The following is a 20,591-nucleotide window of genomic DNA, read 5'->3' as shown; positions in this document are numbered from 1 at the left end:
CAAAAAATCACACCCTTTAACAATTAAAGAAATTGTATTCAGGTACGTATAGTTAAAAGAAAAAAAAAACATTAATTTAGTCGTTTGATGCAAGTTAAGATTTAGTTGGAAGCATATGATTCCTACACTTATATATATATATTGCTCATTTTCTTATCTTAATTATTGGGGTTGAACATGGAAAAGGCATCCATTTTTATCTGTTGATGTAATTCAATATTTAGGTTGACATACATCAAAGTTATTTTACTAGATTTGTTTTCGTACCGATCAATCAATGTCGACTAAGAAATTTCTTCAATTGATACTGATAAAAAAAAATAATTCTAGTTAATGTTAGTTGAAAGTATTTATAGTCTAAATTAGAAAAACAAAAGTTAACATTGACAAAGAATAATATTAGTGTAAATAACAAAAAAATCTATTGAAGATATTGGCAAAATATAATAATAGAGATAGATTCCTTAAAAAAAAGCCTCTAGTTCAAATCCATCAATAATAACCTGTTATGAAAATTTTGATGAAAAAAAAGAAAAAAGAAAAAGAGATCTTTACAACATTCCTAATTAATGTTGCTTGAATCATTGCTGATAAAAAAAAATGTTGCTTGAATTTCTTTTAGTCTAAATTAGAAAAAAAACATTGGAGAGACATTGATATAAAGTAATAACCAAGATAGAGAGGTCCATAAAAAAAAAATCTAATTCACATCTATCAACAATAGTGTTCCCAATATTGATATGAAAACTTTAATTAATATCAAACCAGAAACAAAATATTTTACAACACAAAAATATTCCTAACAGTTTTAATAAAAAACTAACTTCAATCGATTTAAGTAAAACTAATCTTAATAGAAACCAATAAGAACAAACAATAGTCTCAATAATGTTTTAATTTTAGTCAAGTCAACAATGTTTCAATCAAAATTGAACTAAGGTTAAAAAAACATAAATTTGAGAGATAAAAAAATTGAAACTATTACTTTTTAAGAAATCTCGGTACTCTCATAAAATTTGAAAATTTGAATTACGTTTAAATAAATTTATCTTAACAATATTTTTCATTATGAAGTATTTTAAAATTTTATGAAACCTAAATTCTGTTTAAGAATTCTCTGTTCAATTCAAACACATTCATAAGTTTGAAATATGTTGTGACCCTGCAAACGTAAAAGAAAATGGGTATACTTATCCTTTCATTTTCTACTTTGTGTCCTTTCTTCCACTTTTTCTTCTTTTTCCAATTTCTATTCTAAACAAAGGACAACTTTATTCAATAAGAAATCATGATGAGAAATTCCAATCTCAAAGAGGGCTATAGTTTTTAAAGTGGAATTGGATATTAAATAACGTTGGTTTATAATTAATGATTATGCATCTCATTTATTTATTTAAGGAATTTGTCATTTTACGTGATTGTGAGTGTTTAGATAGTTAGCCTGGGTTCTAAGTTTGAAACTCATTACTGTCATTATATATACAAAATAATAATTTTATCCTTTTTTTCTCATTTAACAACATAAAAAATGGTCATCCTTTCTACTTTCATCCCTTCTCTTTTAAAAAAGAGAACTACAATGTTACAAAAGTGATTTACCATTTAATTATATCAAATCGTAGCGGAAGAGATTATAACTAATATATTCTTAATATTATACAACATATCTATAATAAACTAAGTCTGATAAATGTTTAATTCGTATAAATATTTGAGGTATTACTTTGGACTCACATTTCCATTTCCATTTTTTTCCCTCTCTTTTTCCACTCCCTATATCATTCAAATTGCTTCCAATTTAAGTTATGCTTGGTTTAATCTCAGAATCAATTATTTCCGCCTCTTACAATTTAGATTAATTTAAACACTTTAACTACTTATGTTGGTCGGCGTCGATTTTTAAATCAGAATGAAACACACCTCGACAAGGAAAAATTACTCAGATTAACGCAAACAAAAGAAACAATGAAAGGAGAAAAAAATAAAGTTTTAATAGAAAAAGGAATATATTTCTATCATCATCTAACACAAATCTACAATCCTCTGTACTATAACATGCTCGAAAGAATCACATATGAATTGAACAATGAGTGACAGCATCCAAACCAGACACACGCGTGAATGTTACAACAGCACGACTAAGTCCACTGAGTTTCTGTGGTAAGGTCAATATATGAATCAAATCCTGTCTCGGGACAGAGCAAGCCAAAGTCTAAATCAAACATAGCCACTATCATCTCATCAAGAGGAACGACAACAGTGATAGAAGCACTGAAGTACCCAATGAAAAACCATTCCAAGAACCACCACTAGTTGGAAGCACCGATGGAAGAGAGCATTCCTCTCCATTGAAAAAGACTTTAGTGGGAAAGCCATCTCCACGAATCGTATTGATTCCAGGAGTAAGTTTCTTTGTGAAAGAGATCACTGATTGTTGTTTACCAGGCACCCTAGGATCTCTCAGAGGGTCAGCTCCATCAGCTTCTGCTACAAGGTAGTTCAGTCCTGGCAAACCTTGCATAATAATTGTGTTGTTTACGCCATCTAGAAGAGTTGCATTGAAAGAGTACATTTTCTCAAAACCTGCAGCTGCTTTGTCCATTTCTACTGCAGCAAACCAGTCTGCAAAATTGGTCTCACCCCAGTTAAAAAGTGTCACCCTTGCACTCCATCCTTTAGTGTAGTCCGAGACCAAATGCCAGTTGATGCTCACACCACAGTTATCACTACATGGCATCGGCTTTGGCACCGGAAAATGTTTCAGGCTTGCCCAAGCAATGGCCTTGGCGGATCGGTTTTCAAAAGGAACAAGAAGTGCCTCTGGTGGAAGCAACATAGCTGGGGCAGTAGCACTACATGTTCTCTCTGTGTTCTGGGGACATCCACAAGCACATGTTTTGCACGGAACAACTGAATCATTGTAATAGGCCGAAAACGAAACACAGCATTTTCTTGATGTTCCCTTGGCTGTTGTAATGTTGCACACAACCTGCCAACTGGCCATCACAGTTTTGTTCGACGGTAAGCCAGAAGGATCAGGGTTTTCCGTGGGACTCACTCTTACTGGAGGGCCACATTTATAGTCAGGGTTGAGGGTACCACTTATCTTCCAGTTCTGCGGCGGTGAAAGTTGGGACCGGTTAAGCGCCGGTGGCATCTTGAAAACCTGCATTTGGAATCTTGAAGCTGACATGCTAGGGTCCATGGAGGGCGGCAAAATAGTACCATTCCGGCAGCAAAAGGGAATCTTCCCAAGGTCAGAATCATTGAACTTGGTTGGAGGGAGATCGATTATGGTTGGCCTCCTCTCACAATTCAAAACAGTGGCAAAGTCAAGATCCCTATAGAATGTACCTTGCTTACCGAACAGACATTCAGAAGCATCCACAACAGAAGGATAAGCCCCTTTCATTGAATATATAAACTCATCATTCATCCAGTCCCAGCTCAACCTCCAGTTGTCAAGCCTCCCAAGTGGGTTATGGTTTGCAATAGTAACCTCAGCCCAGTAATTAGAATCGTAAGTTCTTATCACGTCATACATAATGCTAAGATCACCATTCTGACGTGGCAGAAACTCTTCATCCGTGGTGATGTTAGTTTTGAACTTGGGATCTCTGGTGCAGCACACACTACTAGCATTCTTCCCTGAAAATACAAAAAGTAACCCCACCCCATTTCATTAATCACAGCATTTCACTAAACCCGATCAATCCTTTCACAGATCAAACAAAACTAACCTTAACCTAACTTCAACGCAATTAAAAATTCAAACTTTTTTTTAAACAACATTTTCACAAGCACCTAAGCTACAGTCACAGATCAAGGAGAATAACCCTACCTTGGGTGGTGGATGCACGACAGAGGAATCCATCATTAGCGAGGTTGATGGATTTCGGCATCGGAACACTGGGCGGCGCCACCCCGAACACGGTGCCGACGAGGTTGATCTGAACCTGCATCTGGGTCAAGTCGCCGGCAGTTGCGACGGCGGTCTTGAGATCGGTCATGGGGTAGCCAGCGAAAACAGTGCCGTTTCCGACGGCAGCGGGGAGGGTTGTGCCATCGGCGAGAACCGCATTGGACGCAGAGACCAACAACTCGTCATGGTCGAACCCCACGAAGACCTTCCACGACTTGAGCTCATCGAGACCGTTGTTGAGTACTGTCACCGTCGATTCGAACCGGTAGGGCTGTTCCGCCGCGTTGGAGACATTGGGCGGGAGCCGCGAGCCGCCGGTATAGGCATAAGAAACGAGGATGCCGTTACAGGATTGAGCATCGGAAAACGACGTGGTTGAGAGGAAGATTGTTAGCGCAGCGATGGTGCTGAGGTAGCAACACTGGATTGGGAGGAGCATTCTGGTTTTTGGAATTCGAAATTTGAACTAGGAGAGAGAAACGCGACGCATCGATATTAAGTAGCTTTTGTTTGGTCTTTTTTTTTGTATGTGAGAAAGTGATTGCTGGAAGAAACGCGCTTGCAAGCAGCTGTAATCAGTGAATGGCATTTGAACGTGTTTGGATTTTAATTTTGGTTTTTATGTCTTTCTTTGTGCCGTGTTTGGTTAATTAATTCAAAAGACACAGCATGTTCCAGTTCAAAACTTGCGTGTCTTTCCATTCTCATAACCTATTAAAATTTATTATTTTATTATGCAAACGGATCCTCTCTTTTTTACAAAGGAGAAAAAGTGTATGTTTACTTTAGTAGAAAAAAATATATAAATTTTTGAATTTTTGAGACTCAAATCAAACGTTCCATTTAACAGCTCTATTAAGTGCTTTAATTTGAATTGGTAGATCCCCAATGAAAACGAGCTTTTAAGTGTTGACTCTAGTGGATTTATGTTTGCGTTTGGGATATACGTTATAACGTGATTGGGCCAAACGTGGTGGACTATTAGTGAAAAGCTAATATCCGCGGCTTGAGTTGCGGCCACGTCTGTGTCACTCTTTCACCAAAAACATTCATATTTTTCCTATAATTAACTCCATTTTAAATAACTTCACCACTATTTTTTATTTATTTTCCACTTCAAAGAAGTTTTAAATTGGAGAAAGTTCCGAACTAACATTCCCGTTAATTATAGGTGAAAAGAGAAGATATTTCTAAGCTGCGGAATTTGTCAACATAAACTTCTATTAGAAGTGAAAAATAATACAATTATTTCAAATTAAATGGGTTGCTAAAATAAAGATTATATGATATGTTCATATATTACTATTACCACTTCTTTTACTCAGCACTAACAACTATTTATTTATTTATTGCTGATAAAAAAAATGTTTTATTTATAGATGTCAATTTATTACTGTAACACTCACATGCAAAGTTTTTCTTGAAAATAATCTTGAGTAGGAAGCCCATAGGTTTTGTTGCTAGGACCCTGAGAGAGCCCAAGTTGGGCCCAATGTCACACAAATTTCTTTCTATACCACCATGGTTTCTATGTACACCTCCATTGGGGTGGTTAAAAGACCAAACGGCTACCTTCTGCTGCCACCCCTTGCCGTTGGCATCTCCTTCTTTCCGCTGCCAAAGTTGTGTAATGGATTTAGAGAAGAAAGTGTTATAACTTGTCCACTATGAAAGCTTTAAAATAAATAAATAAATAAATAAAACTTTCAGATTATACAATCTGAAAGGCTTTTTTATGGAAAACACTCCTAGATCACACGATTAAAACATTTTTGTTATGAAAACATGACTTACAAATTGTATAATTTAAAAAGTTATCATTTTGTAAAAAAAAATTACAAATTTATCAATCCAAAAGTAAAAATAACTTTCAGATAGCATAATTTGAAAGTCAACTTTTAATAGCAAAGCAAGAATTTCCATATTTATAAGGTGCAAAAAGAAATTGGATTATGAACAGTTGTGTCAATGAGCATGATCTCCCTAATCTGGGCCTTTGACCCTTTTCTCTTATAAAACAGAAAAACCTTACATAAATTTCAAACAAAAATTGCTCACATCCACAACGAGATTTGGTGGAAGACTGTTATTATCAGCTACAAAAAACGTTACATGTCGTAATTTACTCACACCAACCAAATAATAACAATTTAGTGTAAAAGAACTTATTAGATTAATATTTATTTCATATAACTAAAAATTATGATAATGGATGGTTTTTAACATGTAAATTATGTTATAATTACAATTTATAATAAAGCGAAAAATATGTATTTTGTCCCTTAAGAGCCAAATTTGGAAATGGTCTCTGGTTGAAACTTGATCACTGTTTGGTCCATGTACTCTCAAAATCATTGTTTTTAGTCCCTATTTTTGGATGGTGTTAGAAATAACAAACGGAGTGTCACGTGTTATTTAATTTTTTTATAAAAAAAAAAACTAGGGTCAGGCCGACGCTTTTCGCAAAAATTGGACAAAAATATGTTTTTGACACCTGAAGTTTGAATTTAATTTGAATATATTATTACTGATATATTATTATTACTATGTAATTATTATTAATATTAATACTAATAATAGTTATAGTATTATTATTTATTTTAATATTATTAATAATCATATATAATAATAATACTTATTGTTATTATTATATAATAATAATACTATTAATAATTATAAATTATTATTATGTAATATTATTATTATTATGTAATTATTATTCAATGTGCAGGGACTAAACAGTGACTAAGTTTCAACCAGGAACCATTTTCAAATTAAGTTTAAACTTTAGGGACCAAAAACATATTTTTTCCAGTTTTTGTGAAAAGCGTCGGCCTAGCCAACGCTAGTTTTTTTTTTATAAAAAAAATTAAATAATACGTGGCACGCCGTTTGTTATTTTTAACGCCGTCCAAAAATAAGAACAAAAAACAATAATTTTGAAAGTACAGGGACCAAACAGTGACCAAATTTCGACCAGGTACCATTTTTAAATTTGGCTCAAACTTGAGGGACAAAAACATATTTTTTTCCTATAATAAATAAACACTACTTGAAAGAGAGAATCCTTATAATATTTTCATTAAAGATTATAAAACATAGCCTTAGTGGTTTTCCTTTGTTTTCATTCTATCAACAATGAAATCTATGTTAAAATGATTCCTATGAGTGACTAAACATAGGTCCTTATTATTTTTAAATTGCTAATCGAAACTTGTCATTTTTCTCTCTTTCTTTGTGAGGTCATATAATTATAAAATCTCTCTTTTTCTAGGTGTCATTTATTATTCTATTTTTTTTTTATTTGTTAATTATATTACAGTCTAACACAAGCATGAATAATGAATAAAGGAAGTAATCAAGGATGCCACATTTCATAGTATTATTTCCAAACTTCTTGATAATAATATACAGCACATTCTGTTATTATTGTTCTATACCATCATCTTTATAGAGCATATAAATTCTTTCCTAATTCAATGTATCTGATATGACAATGAAAAATAAATTGCATGCAAATTTTGTACAAAGAGAGAGGATAGTATTTTATTTTTATTTTCCTTTTCAAGAAACAAACGAACATATTTGTGAAAAGAACCATCTGTGTGGGTGAATTTGAACGATGTTGTCACCATGTTTTGAAGATATACTCAAAACGACCATTTCGGACACTACAATCTCATGCTATTACCACTGAAAACACACACATCTCATACTCCATTCATCTACAAAACTTTTACATTTTATGCCATTTGAAACAATCATAAAAGCCATGACTTTTCACTTCTTTTCAATAAATAATCATTTCATTTCACAAATACTAAAGATATTCCACAGCTAGAAGAGTGGGCCAAATAACATTTTGCAAATAAGACAACATTTTACTCAAAATGTTATTTATACTTAGCAACCTTAGGTGTGAGTCAATTCTTTGTTTGGTTGGCTGTGTCGTCTTTTCTCAAATATGTGATGTTGTTGGTTCAAACTTAACCACTGTATTAATTGCTTCAGAAACAACACAAAAACATAATATTTTTTCTGTTTTTAGTTTTACACAAGACTTTCATCGTTACCAACTCATGTCAATTTACCAAAAAAGAGAGAAAGTGAGCTTGTTTGTATTCTTATTAATGGCGTTAGTTGCTTGATTTAATAGCTTTTCTTGGGAGTACTTGCTCCTATATATTATTTAATGCCGTTCTGTTAGAAATTTAGCCATCTCATGAGTGTGTCCACGTAGAAAAACTTTCAACTGTTTTTTTATTTTCACGAAAAAACATAGGTGAGAATTGCACCCAACAAAATAAGAATTATCGTCGGAAATTTTAATTCGATTAAAGATAAAATAATTTAATAATTTAATAATATATAAATGAGGTGTAAATTTCTTTTTACTAATTAGTTATGCGAGGTTGAATTAAGTTTAAAATTCATTACTAACATGATATTATTTTAACAAGATTTTTGTGTAATTAAAATATTATTTTTAAATTTAAATGTGATCTATAAACATTTTATTTATAACTAAAAAAGTAATATCAAAACTGAGATACTTAGATTTTTTGAATTAAAATATTATTAACTTTAATCTATGTATTTATTCTTTAGTTTAGAACACTCAACTTTAATTCAGATGAAATACTAAAATTTATTCATTAACTAGTAAATGTAATTACATAGTGTAAATTATGAATAAAACAATTATTAAAAATGGTTAAAATTTTGTTGATATTGGTATTTTTATTAAGAAATTGTATTAAAAAGGAATGTTTATACGAATTGGAAATAGAGTACATAAGAATAAGATAGTATAATGTGATGCGATGAGTTCCTAACGGTAGCAGAGCCACGTGGAAGTTGCGTCTGCTTTGCGTCTCCTTCTTGAGTTGCCTCATCATCTCTTTCAACTGCAAAAATGAATCATCACCCAATTCTCTCAATAACACCCATGCATTTACACAAACTCTACCTTTTACTATCAAAATAAAACAAACACATATATGTTGTCTTCTGCACTGTCCTAAAACTAGTTATTTTAATTTCAAAGTTACGAGAGTAACGTAATCAGCTATTTTGGTTATCATAACATAACACAGCTCCAACAGTGCCAGTGTTCAATTCAAACAAGTCTTCCCAACGTGTGAAACCAAAACGTGTCGACCTCATCTTTTACAATATAACTCATTAAACTTTTATTTTTAATCTGGTGTCCGTTAACCAACCATTCATTCGCACACAACGAAAAATTGCATATTATAGTATAAAATTGGTGGCGTTAATAAAAAGTGTAGGGTGGTAGCTTAAAAGATAAGAGACTAGGAGTTCCTATTTCCTACTCTTTACTTCACCCAACTTTCTCTTCCCACACTCCACTCCCTTCTCTTCTTTACCTTGCTTTCTAGGTAGCAGTAGCAGTAGTTTGTGAAGGATGAGGATCTTGTGTTTAACGTTGTTGCTTCTGTCTAGTGTGGCAATGGGAGAAGATGCCGATCATAAACACTCCCTAAAAGCCACCTCACACGCGCAGATCCAGTGCACAATGTGTTCCTCTTGTGAAAACCCCTGCGGCCAAGTTTCTCCGCCGCCGCCGCCGCCCTCACCGCCACCTCCTTCCACCACAAACTGCCCCCCACCGCCGTCTCCTCCTTCCTCCGGGGGCGGTGGCGGAGGTTCCTACTATTACTCTCCACCCCCACCCTCTCAGTACACCTACTACTCACCACCTCCACCAGCATCCACCGGCGGTGGTGGAGGAATCTACTACTACCCTCCCCCCAGCAACGGAAACTACCCCAGACCACCGCCGCCGAACCCGATTGTGCCGTATTTTCCGTTTTACTACTACAGCCCGCCGGCGCCGGGCGCCGCCGCTCCTACGCCCTGGACGGCCTCTTTTGTTCTCTGTGCAATTAGTTTGTCCTCCTTTCTGATGTTCTTGCTTTGATCGTAAATGCAAGAAACAAGAAAAAAAAGGGCTATAGTGGAAATAACGGCGCAGATTTGCAGATCTAGAGATTCTGAGGGAAATGAGAGTGAGAGATGGAAGCGGTGGTGTATTTCCCGTTCTGCCCTGCACACACCTACAGAACCCACACATGTGAACTCGCACGCACGCACGCGCATCCTCTTACTACATATGTTTTCTCTCTCTGGATTTCTAGTGCCAATGTAGATTTTATGTATTACTACTACTACTAGTGAAGTGTTATTTGGTCAGTATAAAATTGAAATAAATTACACTTATTCACGTGATGCAAATAATTTGGTACAGTGTTTCGTGGTTACTTTAAAATTTGTCGATGACTTTATACACATGAATCGAGTGTGTTGTGTAGGTGATGAAGGTGACAGTGATGGAGGTGGAAGCGAGTTTTATGATTTGAAAGTATGGGGTTGATTGAATTCTTTGTCGCCACCAACGTCATTCCAACCCAACTACATTCGGGAGCGTCTTAATAATGTCTCATAAATCAAACCCTAGCTTAACGTTCTTCTTCACAAAACATCAAAACAAAACTTGTCCTTCACCTTGTCGTCTTTTCAAACTCCATAAGTTTGAATAAATGCTTCCTACCTAATTTAGAAAAGGAAATGCACAAACAAATACGATTATAATCCCTAAACAAAATTATATACATTAGTATCAGGATTGTTCTGGAACCCTCTATTTTCCAACATCACCATTTCAAATTGACATTTTGGATTCGTTGACCAGAATTCGGTCAGCCTTTAATATTCTTTAGGTTGTGAACGCCCTGTTCTTCAATTCGGAGACACAGTGCACAAAAAATGTTTTCCTTTCATTAAAAAAGAAACAGATTTACACAAAATAAAATTAATAAGTTCATTAAACACTCTTCTGTCATCTTCGGCAAAAAGGAAAAAAAAATGATGAACACCCCATAAGAAATTATTGATTTGGGTATATGATGAAGAGAGACAGGGTGCATGTTTTGTGTCTAAATTGTTAGGGAAATTTTATAGTGTGGTGATGGTCAGAAAATATGGTAAAGATATATTTTGATTTAGTTTTATGAAAAAAACAAAGTAAAGGACAAAAATGTGTTGGCAGGAATTAGCTGTAAGGCACAATGGTGGTGTGAATGCCAAATGGGCCCTAGCGTCCATATCCAACCTCACACTCTCTCTCTCTCTTCGGTTTTTTCTTTTTTGTTTGTAGATCATGTTTCGGCTCTGCCACAATGTTTTTTGTGTGTATAAGTATAACTTTGGTATTTATACGGATCTACTACAGCCACCATGAAAGGTACATAAACCTTTTTGTATATTTCAAAAGCTCATCATTAGTTACCTTTTAACGTAACACAAATGATTCATTTTTAACCATTCTTGGCTACCCACTCTCTCTTTAACTTTCACTCTAATTGGAACTCCTTCCATTAACATACCACGTAACATCTAAATTTTCTTATATGTAAATTCATTTATAAAATAATATTGTTTGAGTGGAAATTTTTTAAGATAAAACACATAATTCACCAAATAAGTGGAACTGTGATTCTAATAATTGACTCTAAGTTTATCGAAGAATTTCGAGTAGAGATTTTTTTAATTTAATAATTTTATCTTTAAGAAATTTGAAATCGATAAATTAATACTTATCAAGATAAAAAAGAGATTTCCTTTAACTATAAATTAAAAAAATAAAAAAGTGGTTGTAAGAATAAATTTTCATACTCTTTAAATTTAATTGAAAAAATAAAAAAGTAAATTCAAAGATAAATTTTTATTCTTTTTAGACTTCAATGAAAATATTTGTTTCGATATACCTAATACTCTTATTGTTTAAGAGTTGAATATAAAGATCTAAAACAAATAATATGTATCAAATATCTTATAGAATTAACTCTTAGATAAAAGTTACTTGTAAATATTAAATTATTAATTCTAAGTCATGTTAATTACATAAAATATGGTTAAGAACTACGATTTTCAACAAAACCTAATAAGTCTAACTTACTAATTCTAATTAGTTACGGCTCTCCATGTTCCTCCTAAAAGAGGAAGAAGAAACAAATACATAATGAGCATCACTAGTTTTGAAATGTAAAGAATTCAAGACTTCATTTCTTTGTATAAATTGGTAGAAGTAGCTGAAATAAGTATAATTAGAAAACAAATCCTTGAAAACTTAAAGACTTTCTTACAAAAATGAACAGAGACAAAAAGTAAGTGAAAGTTTATTTTTTTACTCTTTATAATGCTTTCATCTTAAACAAATTAGTAGGAGAAAAATACATCAAAATAATTATGGTATATTGTAAATATAATTGTCATTTTAAAATATAACAAATTAGCACAATTTAAAATATAATTGTAGTTTTTTTTCACTCTAATTAATTATGTTATTTTACGTCTTTCAATTTTTATCATTATATAATAACAACGTCTATTTATTTAATTCTGAAATTATATATATATATATATATATATATATATATATATATATATATAATTTGACTTATCATGAATTTAAGTCAAGTGGTATTGAAATATTCTTTAGACTCATTTAACCTACAACCCACCTATACCTATTTCATATCTTTTAATTAGAAAAAAAAAACTAATTTCATTTTATTTATCTGCATTTATTTAGATTCTGTAATTTTCAATATCCTCACTTAACCAGCAATCCACTTCTTTACTAAATTTTTCTTTTTTTTGTCATTGAACAAGAAAAAAAATAATTTTTTTGTATTTATTTACATTTCTTGATATTTTTGAGATCTTACAACATTGAATATTTGAAAATGACTAAAGAATATATATTTTTATTTTTATATAATTTAGTGTGTCAACCCACTTAATTTTTGAATCGATAATAAATTAATGACAATTGTAAAATTTCTAACTCACCAAAAAGTGACACATGTTAGACTCATTCATTTTTAATCCAATCCATTATATGTCACTCCATACAAACCAAGTTAGCTCACTTAAACATTATTAACTTAAATTCATATTTTTTATTTAACTACAGTGAAATATCGTATAAACACCATTTAAATTTTAAACACTAATAAATACTATTACCATTTTACTTTTGTTCTATTGTCATTCTAATATTTCCATTTCCAGTGTAAAAGTTATATGGGTTTAAAAGGTAGCTATAACATTTATGAATAATAAAATTAAAAGTATTTATTATAAGTGATTATATATTTAGATTCTTTAATCAATATTTGATTTCGCATATAACATAGAGTTTTTCATTATTATAAAAAAGGAAGAGTTACTATTAACAAAAGATGATGACTAAATACTTCTTTATACATTAATGTTAGGGGTAGATAATATTTTATATTAATTATAAGTGTATTCACTTATTGAGTTTTAGAAATATTTAGAAAATTTAAAATATAAAATATATTAATAAAAGGTAAAATTGGTTAGAAAAATTGTGTATACTAAAACAAAAGTTACAAAATGGTTATAAAAATAAATTAAAGAAAATTTACAAAATTTAAAAGATAAAATAATAAAATAAAAAATATTAATAAAAGGTAAAATGAACATGGAATTGTATACACTAAAATAGCAATTATAACCGTGAATGCTATTTATATATAGTCAGAGATGATACAATTATATAATTTATTATATTTTTTAACCAAATTATTTTTAAAACTTACAAATAAAAAAATGGAGTCGACTTTTGAAAATTAAAAAAGAAAATAAAAAAATTGACCTTGTTAGATACATATTGTGATTAATGAAAAATAATTAGTATTTTTTTTATTGAAAACTTGTTAGATAATAAAGATGATTATATCAATGATGTTCCGGTAATCCTGAATTGTTTTAGATAATAACATAAAAGCTATTAAAGAGTATCATGTCCTTGCTATCTAACATGTTTTTAATGAGAACAATTAAAATTACTTGCTTCACATTAACTACTATATCAATTTTATATTAACCACATAATCTCATGTTTGTTAACACGTAGAATGAATCTATTAACAAAACAAAAATTATACTTAATTAAAAAATATAAAATTTAAATACTTTATATAATAAAACTTAATTAAAAACATTCAAAATTTATAAAAAATTTAAAATTAAAATATTTTTTAAAAAAAAAAGCAAGCAACCAAATCAATACAACTAACTCTAACCAAAATCATGCAATAAGTAATAACAACTAATAACCTAATTCCCTCGATGTAAAGTTGAAACACCAAAATCAAATAATCGGTAAAGGTGAAAGATGATTGTGATATTTGTTGATTTCACTATATTAATCTGTGTTTCAATTCAACATTTGAAGTACATAGGGGAAATCAAACATAACTTTGTGCTAAACAAAATTATCTAATTATACAAAAAAGTTTAAAAAAAAAAAATCACCAATCATATTTACCTTTTACCACTTCTACTCCACTGTCAATTCCTCTTAGTTTTCTCACACTCATCATTCAGGATATTTCAGAAAGCAAGACCTCTTTGACATGCAAAAAGTAGACATATTACTAAGCTGCATCGTCACAACAATTATTGTGTTCATTTCAATAATCATTGTGTTGGAATTTAAGGAAGATGCCATGTTACGTATACATAAACTCACATTGAGAAAACTTGAGGACTACCTCATAAATCTTCCAACAATGATGGATACGTAAGACAGCACCACGTTAACCAGGTACCATGTTTCTCATTCATATCATAGCAATGCTCAAATAACTTCAAATTGGACAAACAGCTGTATTTGTACTTTTGTTTTATACAATAAGTTCTGCACTTAGGGAAGATATACAAAGATAGAAGAAAACGAATTTTGTGATAAATGAATAATGTAATACAGAAAAGGAGAGAAAAAAAAAATTCATTTGATGCTATTCTTCATTTTTTTTTATAATTACAAACGTTCACTTTTATTAAAACCGTTTTTATATCTATAATGGATTGTCACATGTGATTTTATCCATTATACTATAAATTCTTTACTACATCTATAGATGATTTCTTTTACATATTTATTTATTTATATTATTATGGCTTTGTTTTATTTTATCATGATTGTAATAAATATAACGTGTTTGGATAACACAAATATCGTAAAGAAAAAGAATATAAATGAAGATTTGTTGTTTTACTTTGATTATTTTAATACAAAACAGAGCAATGATTTTTGTCAAAAGCACACCTAGAAAAGTTATGTTATATCATATATTTTGTCCTTTTCATCCAATTAAAAAAAGGACAACACTTTAAGAGTATTCTGAGTGGCAATTAGGTTGTCGCCAGTTAAGTATAAATTGTCATATGAAACCCAATATTTCGTATTTAACTATGGTCAATAAAGCATAATTGGTCTATTCAATTAACTACGGTCCAACTTTTTGTCATTCAAAACTCGCAATTGTAGTCAAAGTAGGAAAGCAATTTGGAATGAGTAAAAATGCTTGAATTTCAATACTAACAATATAAAAAAGAAGAAAAAGTGAGTATTTAGTTTATAATGCATTAGTGGTCTTTGTTATCAACAGATTTCCATGTTTATTTGGAAATAATATTTGATTGTTAATATTTTCTAACATCTTAATTATTATTTTTAGATTGATTATCTTAATCATTCCGGAATGGTTTATCTCCATCTAAGTTTACACGTAATTAATGGTGAAATCATTGTGGCAATGTTTTGTAGGTGGTGAAAAAGTAAAAAGGAAATGAAACCACAGAGAAAAGACCAAAAATAAGATTACATGTAAGAGCCGCAAAATTAAGTCAAAGAAACTGATGGCAAAGCAAATGAAGATTGAGATGCATTGTCATTTATATTAATAAATGAAACTGAAACCTCACTCAATATTTGCAGTTCTTTTCCCACCTTTATTTAACTCGTGTCTCCATATGCTCAACATTGAAAAAGACGCATTTAGTAGTTCACATTAAAACCAATAGTCAATCCTGACAAAGACACAGTGAAATTTTCTTAAATTACACTAAAACGTCAATTTTTTTAAAAGCTTTTTTGAAAAGGATTATATTACCCCTTTTTTTTTATAATATGCATGCATCTAAACATTTTGTACTCCAGAGATTAATGTTAACTTCACTTAAACGAGGATGAAAATAATAAAACTCAATTGGTAAATTGATTAAAAGGTACTAGTGGTACTTCTATGTCAAAAAAGATATTATTTGGCGCTTCAACTTTGTAACATCATGTTACATTGATGTCTCAAATCCCTTTCTTTTTTTCTATATTCAAACTAGCGGGAACTATGAATTTCACCTTCCCTCCTCTTTCAAATTCTTTCCTTTTTTCCCCCAAATTTGTAACACCTCCAACCCTTTTCCATAAACAACAAACCGAATTTTAACAACTTACCAAATTCAATTACATAATTTGAATGACCCGCTTAAAAATTTGGGATCACCTCAATGATCGCTAGAGTTTCACATCACCGATTCATAGATCACAACTTTGGCAATTGATCACCAACTGTTTGTTTAAAACATTCGAATTTAGTGAATCGGAAAGTTAAATTGTTGGTCAATTTTCCTTTCACGGCACCGACAAGTAGCGATATATGGTATATAGTAAGGTGATAGCAGAGAAATGTCGAGACAGGGCAGAAGAAGTTTGAGAAATAGAGGACTAACTATATTACCAAAATTGGACTTGAATGATTTCATTTCTTACAACTGTTGACAACCAACCCACACACTCAATCACTCAATAGAGAAGAAAACTAAAACATATACAATTCGGAAAAGGTTAGGGGGGGAACATCCTAAAACAAAATCTAGATTTCTCCTTAATAATTCTTCTTCTGCATCTTCTACATCAATAAAATGATTGAATTTGGTTCAGGCATAAACGGATCCATACGAGAGCGACATCAAAAGCACCGCAGCTTTTTCTTCCTCCCCGAGCTTCTTCCAATGCGATCGATGCAACAAGACCTCCCTCCCCAACGCGCCACCACCGAGAGCGGCGGCACCGGCGCCGCCACTCTTCTTCCCCTTCCTCCCATCCTCGTTGCTCCCCTTGCTTATCCCGAGAATCGCTCTCTTCTTCTTCCTGCTTCTGATCCCGCAGGCGTTGCACAGAGACTGAAAAAATAAACGATAAGAGAGTGAGATCAAGGGTTGAGGTTAGTCCAGGTGGCGCGATCTGAGAAATGGAGAGTGTGGTGTACTGACCTTAGGCCCTGCCGGACCTCCCCTCCAGAGTGGAGTCTTGGTGGTGCCGCAATCGGCGCAGGTTTTCTTCTGCTCATTGTTGCTGCTGGGACTGTTCCCCGAGGAAGGCGCGTTAGGGTTTGAGTCCTCACCCTCCGATCCCTGCACAACAACCTCCATTAATCAAACAAACCCTAATCAGAAACCCTGAAACCACTGTACAATAGCTAACACTCACTTTTCCACTTGGATCCACCATTCTGATCACCGAGATCTGAGATTCGATTGGCTTCCGACAACACCACTCCCTTCGGCGGAATCAGAGCGAGGGAAGAAGCATGCAGAGTGAGCAGAGCAAGCAGAGTGAGAGTAAGAGAGTGAGTGTGGGGAGAGAGAGAGAGAGAGGGAGAGGGAGAGAGATAGAGAGAGAAAGAGAGAGGGAAAAAGAGAGGGAGAGAGGGAATCGAATCGAAACGACGACGCTCGCAACGCAGACACACGCGCACCAGCCGCAGCAGATCTAATCTTAAAACACCAGACCTTTATAAATGGGATGCCAAAACCCTAACTGATCCCTCCCTAAATTACCGCAATGCCCCTTCCCTCCTCTTCTTTTCTCTTCACCCGCCAAAACTCAATAAAATCATCAAAAACGCGCCATGCCTTTCCCTCTAACCTTTTCTTAATTCCTATCATTATTCTCATTTCTCAATCATCATCATTCTGCCAGATTCTTCTCTTCCAATCTTAAAACATTATTAATAATTCACACTCTTAAACTAATTATCGAATTTAGTCTTGTGATGATTCAAAAATTTAGGAATAATATTTTTAAAACTAAAACTAAAATTGCTTACAATAATTGGAACCGATATGAACAACTATGAACAACTAGGACTAAAGTAGAAGAAGAAAAATAATCCTAAAAAGGAACAAAGCTAATTTTGGATAGTCTTATTTGACCACTCTTCAACTTCTTTACTCAAATTTGTTTCTTTTTTACTATTGAAAACAAAGCATGGATATATGCATATAGGTTTGTCTTGCATTGATTCTCTCATACTTGTATTTATGAAAACAATAAATTCCTCAAGGTAATTTCTTTTGAAAATAACATCTCCTTGCCTAGCCATAGGGTAAACATGTCCCTCTCTCTTTAAATTTTCCGTTTGATTCACTCATAAAGGTTCTCACTTTAATGACAAACAAGATTATGGATAGTGAGACATGATTAAGAACATGTTTACGTGTACTGTGTGATGTTTTCTTATATTTATTTATTTGTTTTTGTTTTCTTATATTTATTTATTTCCATAATTTATTTTTCTAACAATAGGCCTTTAAAATTAGTTGTAATAAATTTTATCCCAAGATTAACAGGGACAGAATCACAAACACAAAATAAAATTAAAAAAAAGTTAGGTACATTACTGGAAGAATATTATTACGAGTGAATCTTTCCCTTATCTTTGACACCCATTATTCAATCCAAAATAACTTTATTTCTTGTTTGACTATTTTTGGTTGTAACTGAAACATGGTCAAACATGTAATAATACATTAAATAAAACTCACAAGTTTAGTCCATTTTAATGACCTCGGTTGGTTAATATTGTATATGGATTGATAGATCTCAATAAATATTCACTTGTTTATATTGTTGGAGTTTCATGCATCAATGTCATGTTTTTTTCTGTCCACTTTTCTTTTTATGTTATTTTTGTTTCTTAGCAGAAAGTTAGAAATAAAGAAAAAGAAAAAGATAATTAGAATAACATACACCCTATTTAAGTACCTAGTCATTATCTTGGGTTACACTTTTCCAATGTCCAAACAAACAAACATGACACAATTATTTAAGTATGTGATGTTCCTATTTTCGAATATGGAAAAGAAAAGTATTTGAGTGAGTGGTAGTGTTTTATTTCATCTCATTTGAAATTCGAGAAGATAAAGGAAAGGAAGAGATAGAAAAATCCATGCAAAACTAAAACTTATGAGAAAAAAAAGGAAGGTCACGTGACTTCAAGATTAAGAGATTTACAAGTAGTTGAATATCTTAATATTTATTCCACATTAATTTAATGGATTCAATCATATAACGTATAAGTTGCAACTGATTATGGATAAATTCATAAGAGTAGGCGTTTTCTATATTTTATTTTTTCATATTGCAATAATTAAAAATAATGTTAAATATTAATAAATAAGATTATCGATATGAAGTTAAATTAAAATAATTAATTTAAATATTAATATTTTGTAGTAATTTAGTTTGTATATTTTTATTTTAAAATAAATTTTATTTATTAAAAATAACAAAAGAAATTATTTTAGTTTTAAAATGGTTTTAATTCTACTTTAAAGTTTTAAAAATTATTTTTAGATCAAATTATTTTCAGAAATTGTTTTACATATTAATTTTTAAGTATTGACAAAAAATTATTTTATCATATCAATTACATTTACTATATTCTTTTTATCAATGTAAAACCCATCTTAATTTTTCATCCTCTTTTCCTTTTAGGCTTCCTTTAATTCAAACATTTTGGTGTGGAATAAAACATTTTTTGATCTTAAAAAACTAGAAAATGACTAATTTATAATAGTGAGAAGAGTTTTAAAAAATATTTTTGTGAAACTATTTTCCTACTCATTCAAATAAGCAAGAGAATTGTGTATCACCTTAAGTTATTTATCCAATCAATGCATTGGTGAAAGAAATAAACTTAATCTTCTAATCTTTTGTGAAAGAGTAAAGTCTATAGTGTAAAGTAAATGAGAAAACAGTGAAATGATGCACTTGAGAAAGTGTGAAGAAGAAGCCTATGACATAAAATAGAGAGGACATTGCAGAAAGTAAAGTTTCTTATGCAACAACATTAACTTTATTTCGTTAGTACTGAGGTTGACTTCTATGATACCATAAAACCTGATTAAAAATCAAACACAATAGTAACCATCACAATTTTTTTCTTAAAAAACAAGACCTGACAAATTGGGGAGTAAATAACCAAATGTTGGCAATACCTTTTTTGTTTCTATTATGTCATGTAACCTCTTTTGGGACCACCTATATGAAACCTTTTTTTTTTTTTTTTTTCATTTTCGTTCTAACTCAATTTCATTCTTGTAAACAATTTCTTTTATTTTCCCTATATATTTTTTAATAATGTGTCGTTTTTTTATATATATTTTTTTAATAAATTTACGGCCGGGAGTAGAATATGTAAGATTAAATGGAATAATAGTTTTACAATCTATTTAACAGTTTTTTTTTTTTGACAAAAATATTCTATCAATAGACTTGAGTCTTAAGTTAGTTAATGTTTATTTTGACTATTATTTCATCCAAATGCTTGACATCTTAATACAAATAATCGTGTTGAACATGAGTGTGAGAGAGACTGGATGTAATATATACCCGAAAATCCTTAACTATCAATTAAATTAATGGTGTTAAGATTAATAATTTTTTAGTAATCATCACTAAATTTAGTTAATTATTTAGTTAATT

At 31.4% G+C, this 20,591-nt stretch overlaps 3 protein-coding genes across 3 annotated transcripts; 1 reads left to right on the top strand and 2 right to left on the bottom strand.

Annotated features, from left to right (window-relative positions):
• Nucleotides 1–1,982: 1,982 nt before the first annotated feature.
• Nucleotides 1,983–4,496, bottom strand: LOC114177976 (COBRA-like protein 7). The gene is made up of 2 exons (XM_028063608.2): nucleotides 3,842–4,496; nucleotides 1,983–3,648 (listed from the first exon to the last, which is right to left on the bottom strand). The coding sequence occupies exons 1-2, from the start codon at nucleotides 4,359–4,361 to the stop codon at nucleotides 2,234–2,236; spliced, it is 1,935 nt and encodes a 644-aa protein (XP_027919409.1). The 5' UTR covers nucleotides 4,362–4,496; the 3' UTR covers nucleotides 1,983–2,233.
• A 4,668-nt stretch (nucleotides 4,497–9,164) lies between these two features.
• On the top strand, nucleotides 9,165–10,183 carry LOC114176296 (uncharacterized). The gene has a single exon (XM_028061283.2). The coding sequence runs from the start codon at nucleotides 9,351–9,353 to the stop codon at nucleotides 9,864–9,866; it is 516 nt and encodes a 171-aa protein (XP_027917084.1). The 5' UTR covers nucleotides 9,165–9,350; the 3' UTR covers nucleotides 9,867–10,183.
• Nucleotides 10,184–16,531: 6,348 nt separating this feature from the next.
• LOC114176848 (GATA transcription factor 15-like) lies at nucleotides 16,532–17,603 on the bottom strand. Its single transcript, XM_028062028.2, has 3 exons — nucleotides 17,313–17,603; nucleotides 17,096–17,236; nucleotides 16,532–17,005 (listed from the first exon to the last, which is right to left on the bottom strand). Exons 1-3 carry the CDS (start codon nucleotides 17,331–17,333, stop codon nucleotides 16,760–16,762), a joined length of 408 nt encoding a protein of 135 aa, XP_027917829.1. The 5' UTR covers nucleotides 17,334–17,603; the 3' UTR covers nucleotides 16,532–16,759.
• Between the last annotated feature and the right edge of the window lie 2,988 nt (nucleotides 17,604–20,591).

Source organism: Vigna unguiculata, chromosome 3, assembly GCF_037176805.1.
Source record: "Vigna unguiculata cultivar grain cowpea cultivar isolate G323 ecotype 2 chromosome 3, ASM3717680v1, whole genome shotgun sequence".
NCBI classification, from domain to species: Eukaryota; Viridiplantae; Streptophyta; class Magnoliopsida; order Fabales; family Fabaceae; genus Vigna; species Vigna unguiculata.
Note: the sequence above shows the minus strand (reverse complement) of the source record. Positions and strands in the feature narration are given on the sequence as shown.

Bases quoted from the DNA above. Each gene is read 5' to 3' on its own strand.
- LOC114177976 (XM_028063608.2), bottom strand. From the start codon at position 4,361: ATGCTCCTCCCAATCCAGTGTTGCTACCTCAGCACCATCGCTGCGCTA. The intron at 3,649-3,841 runs GTAGGGTTATTC...TTGTATTTTCAG, and splicing joins TCGTGCATCCACCACCCAAG to GGAAGAATGCTAGTAGTGTG.
- LOC114176296 (XM_028061283.2), top strand. From the start codon at position 9,351: ATGAGGATCTTGTGTTTAACGTTGTTGCTTCTGTCTAGTGTGGCAATG.
- LOC114176848 (XM_028062028.2), bottom strand. From the start codon at position 17,333: ATGGTGGATCCAAGTGGAAAA. The intron at 17,237-17,312 runs GTGAGTGTTAGC...GTTGTTGTGCAG, and splicing joins TGGTGGATCCAAGTGGAAAA to GGATCGGAGGGTGAGGACTC. The intron at 17,006-17,095 runs GTCAGTACACCA...TTATTTTTTCAG, and splicing joins GAGGTCCGGCAGGGCCTAAG to TCTCTGTGCAACGCCTGCGG.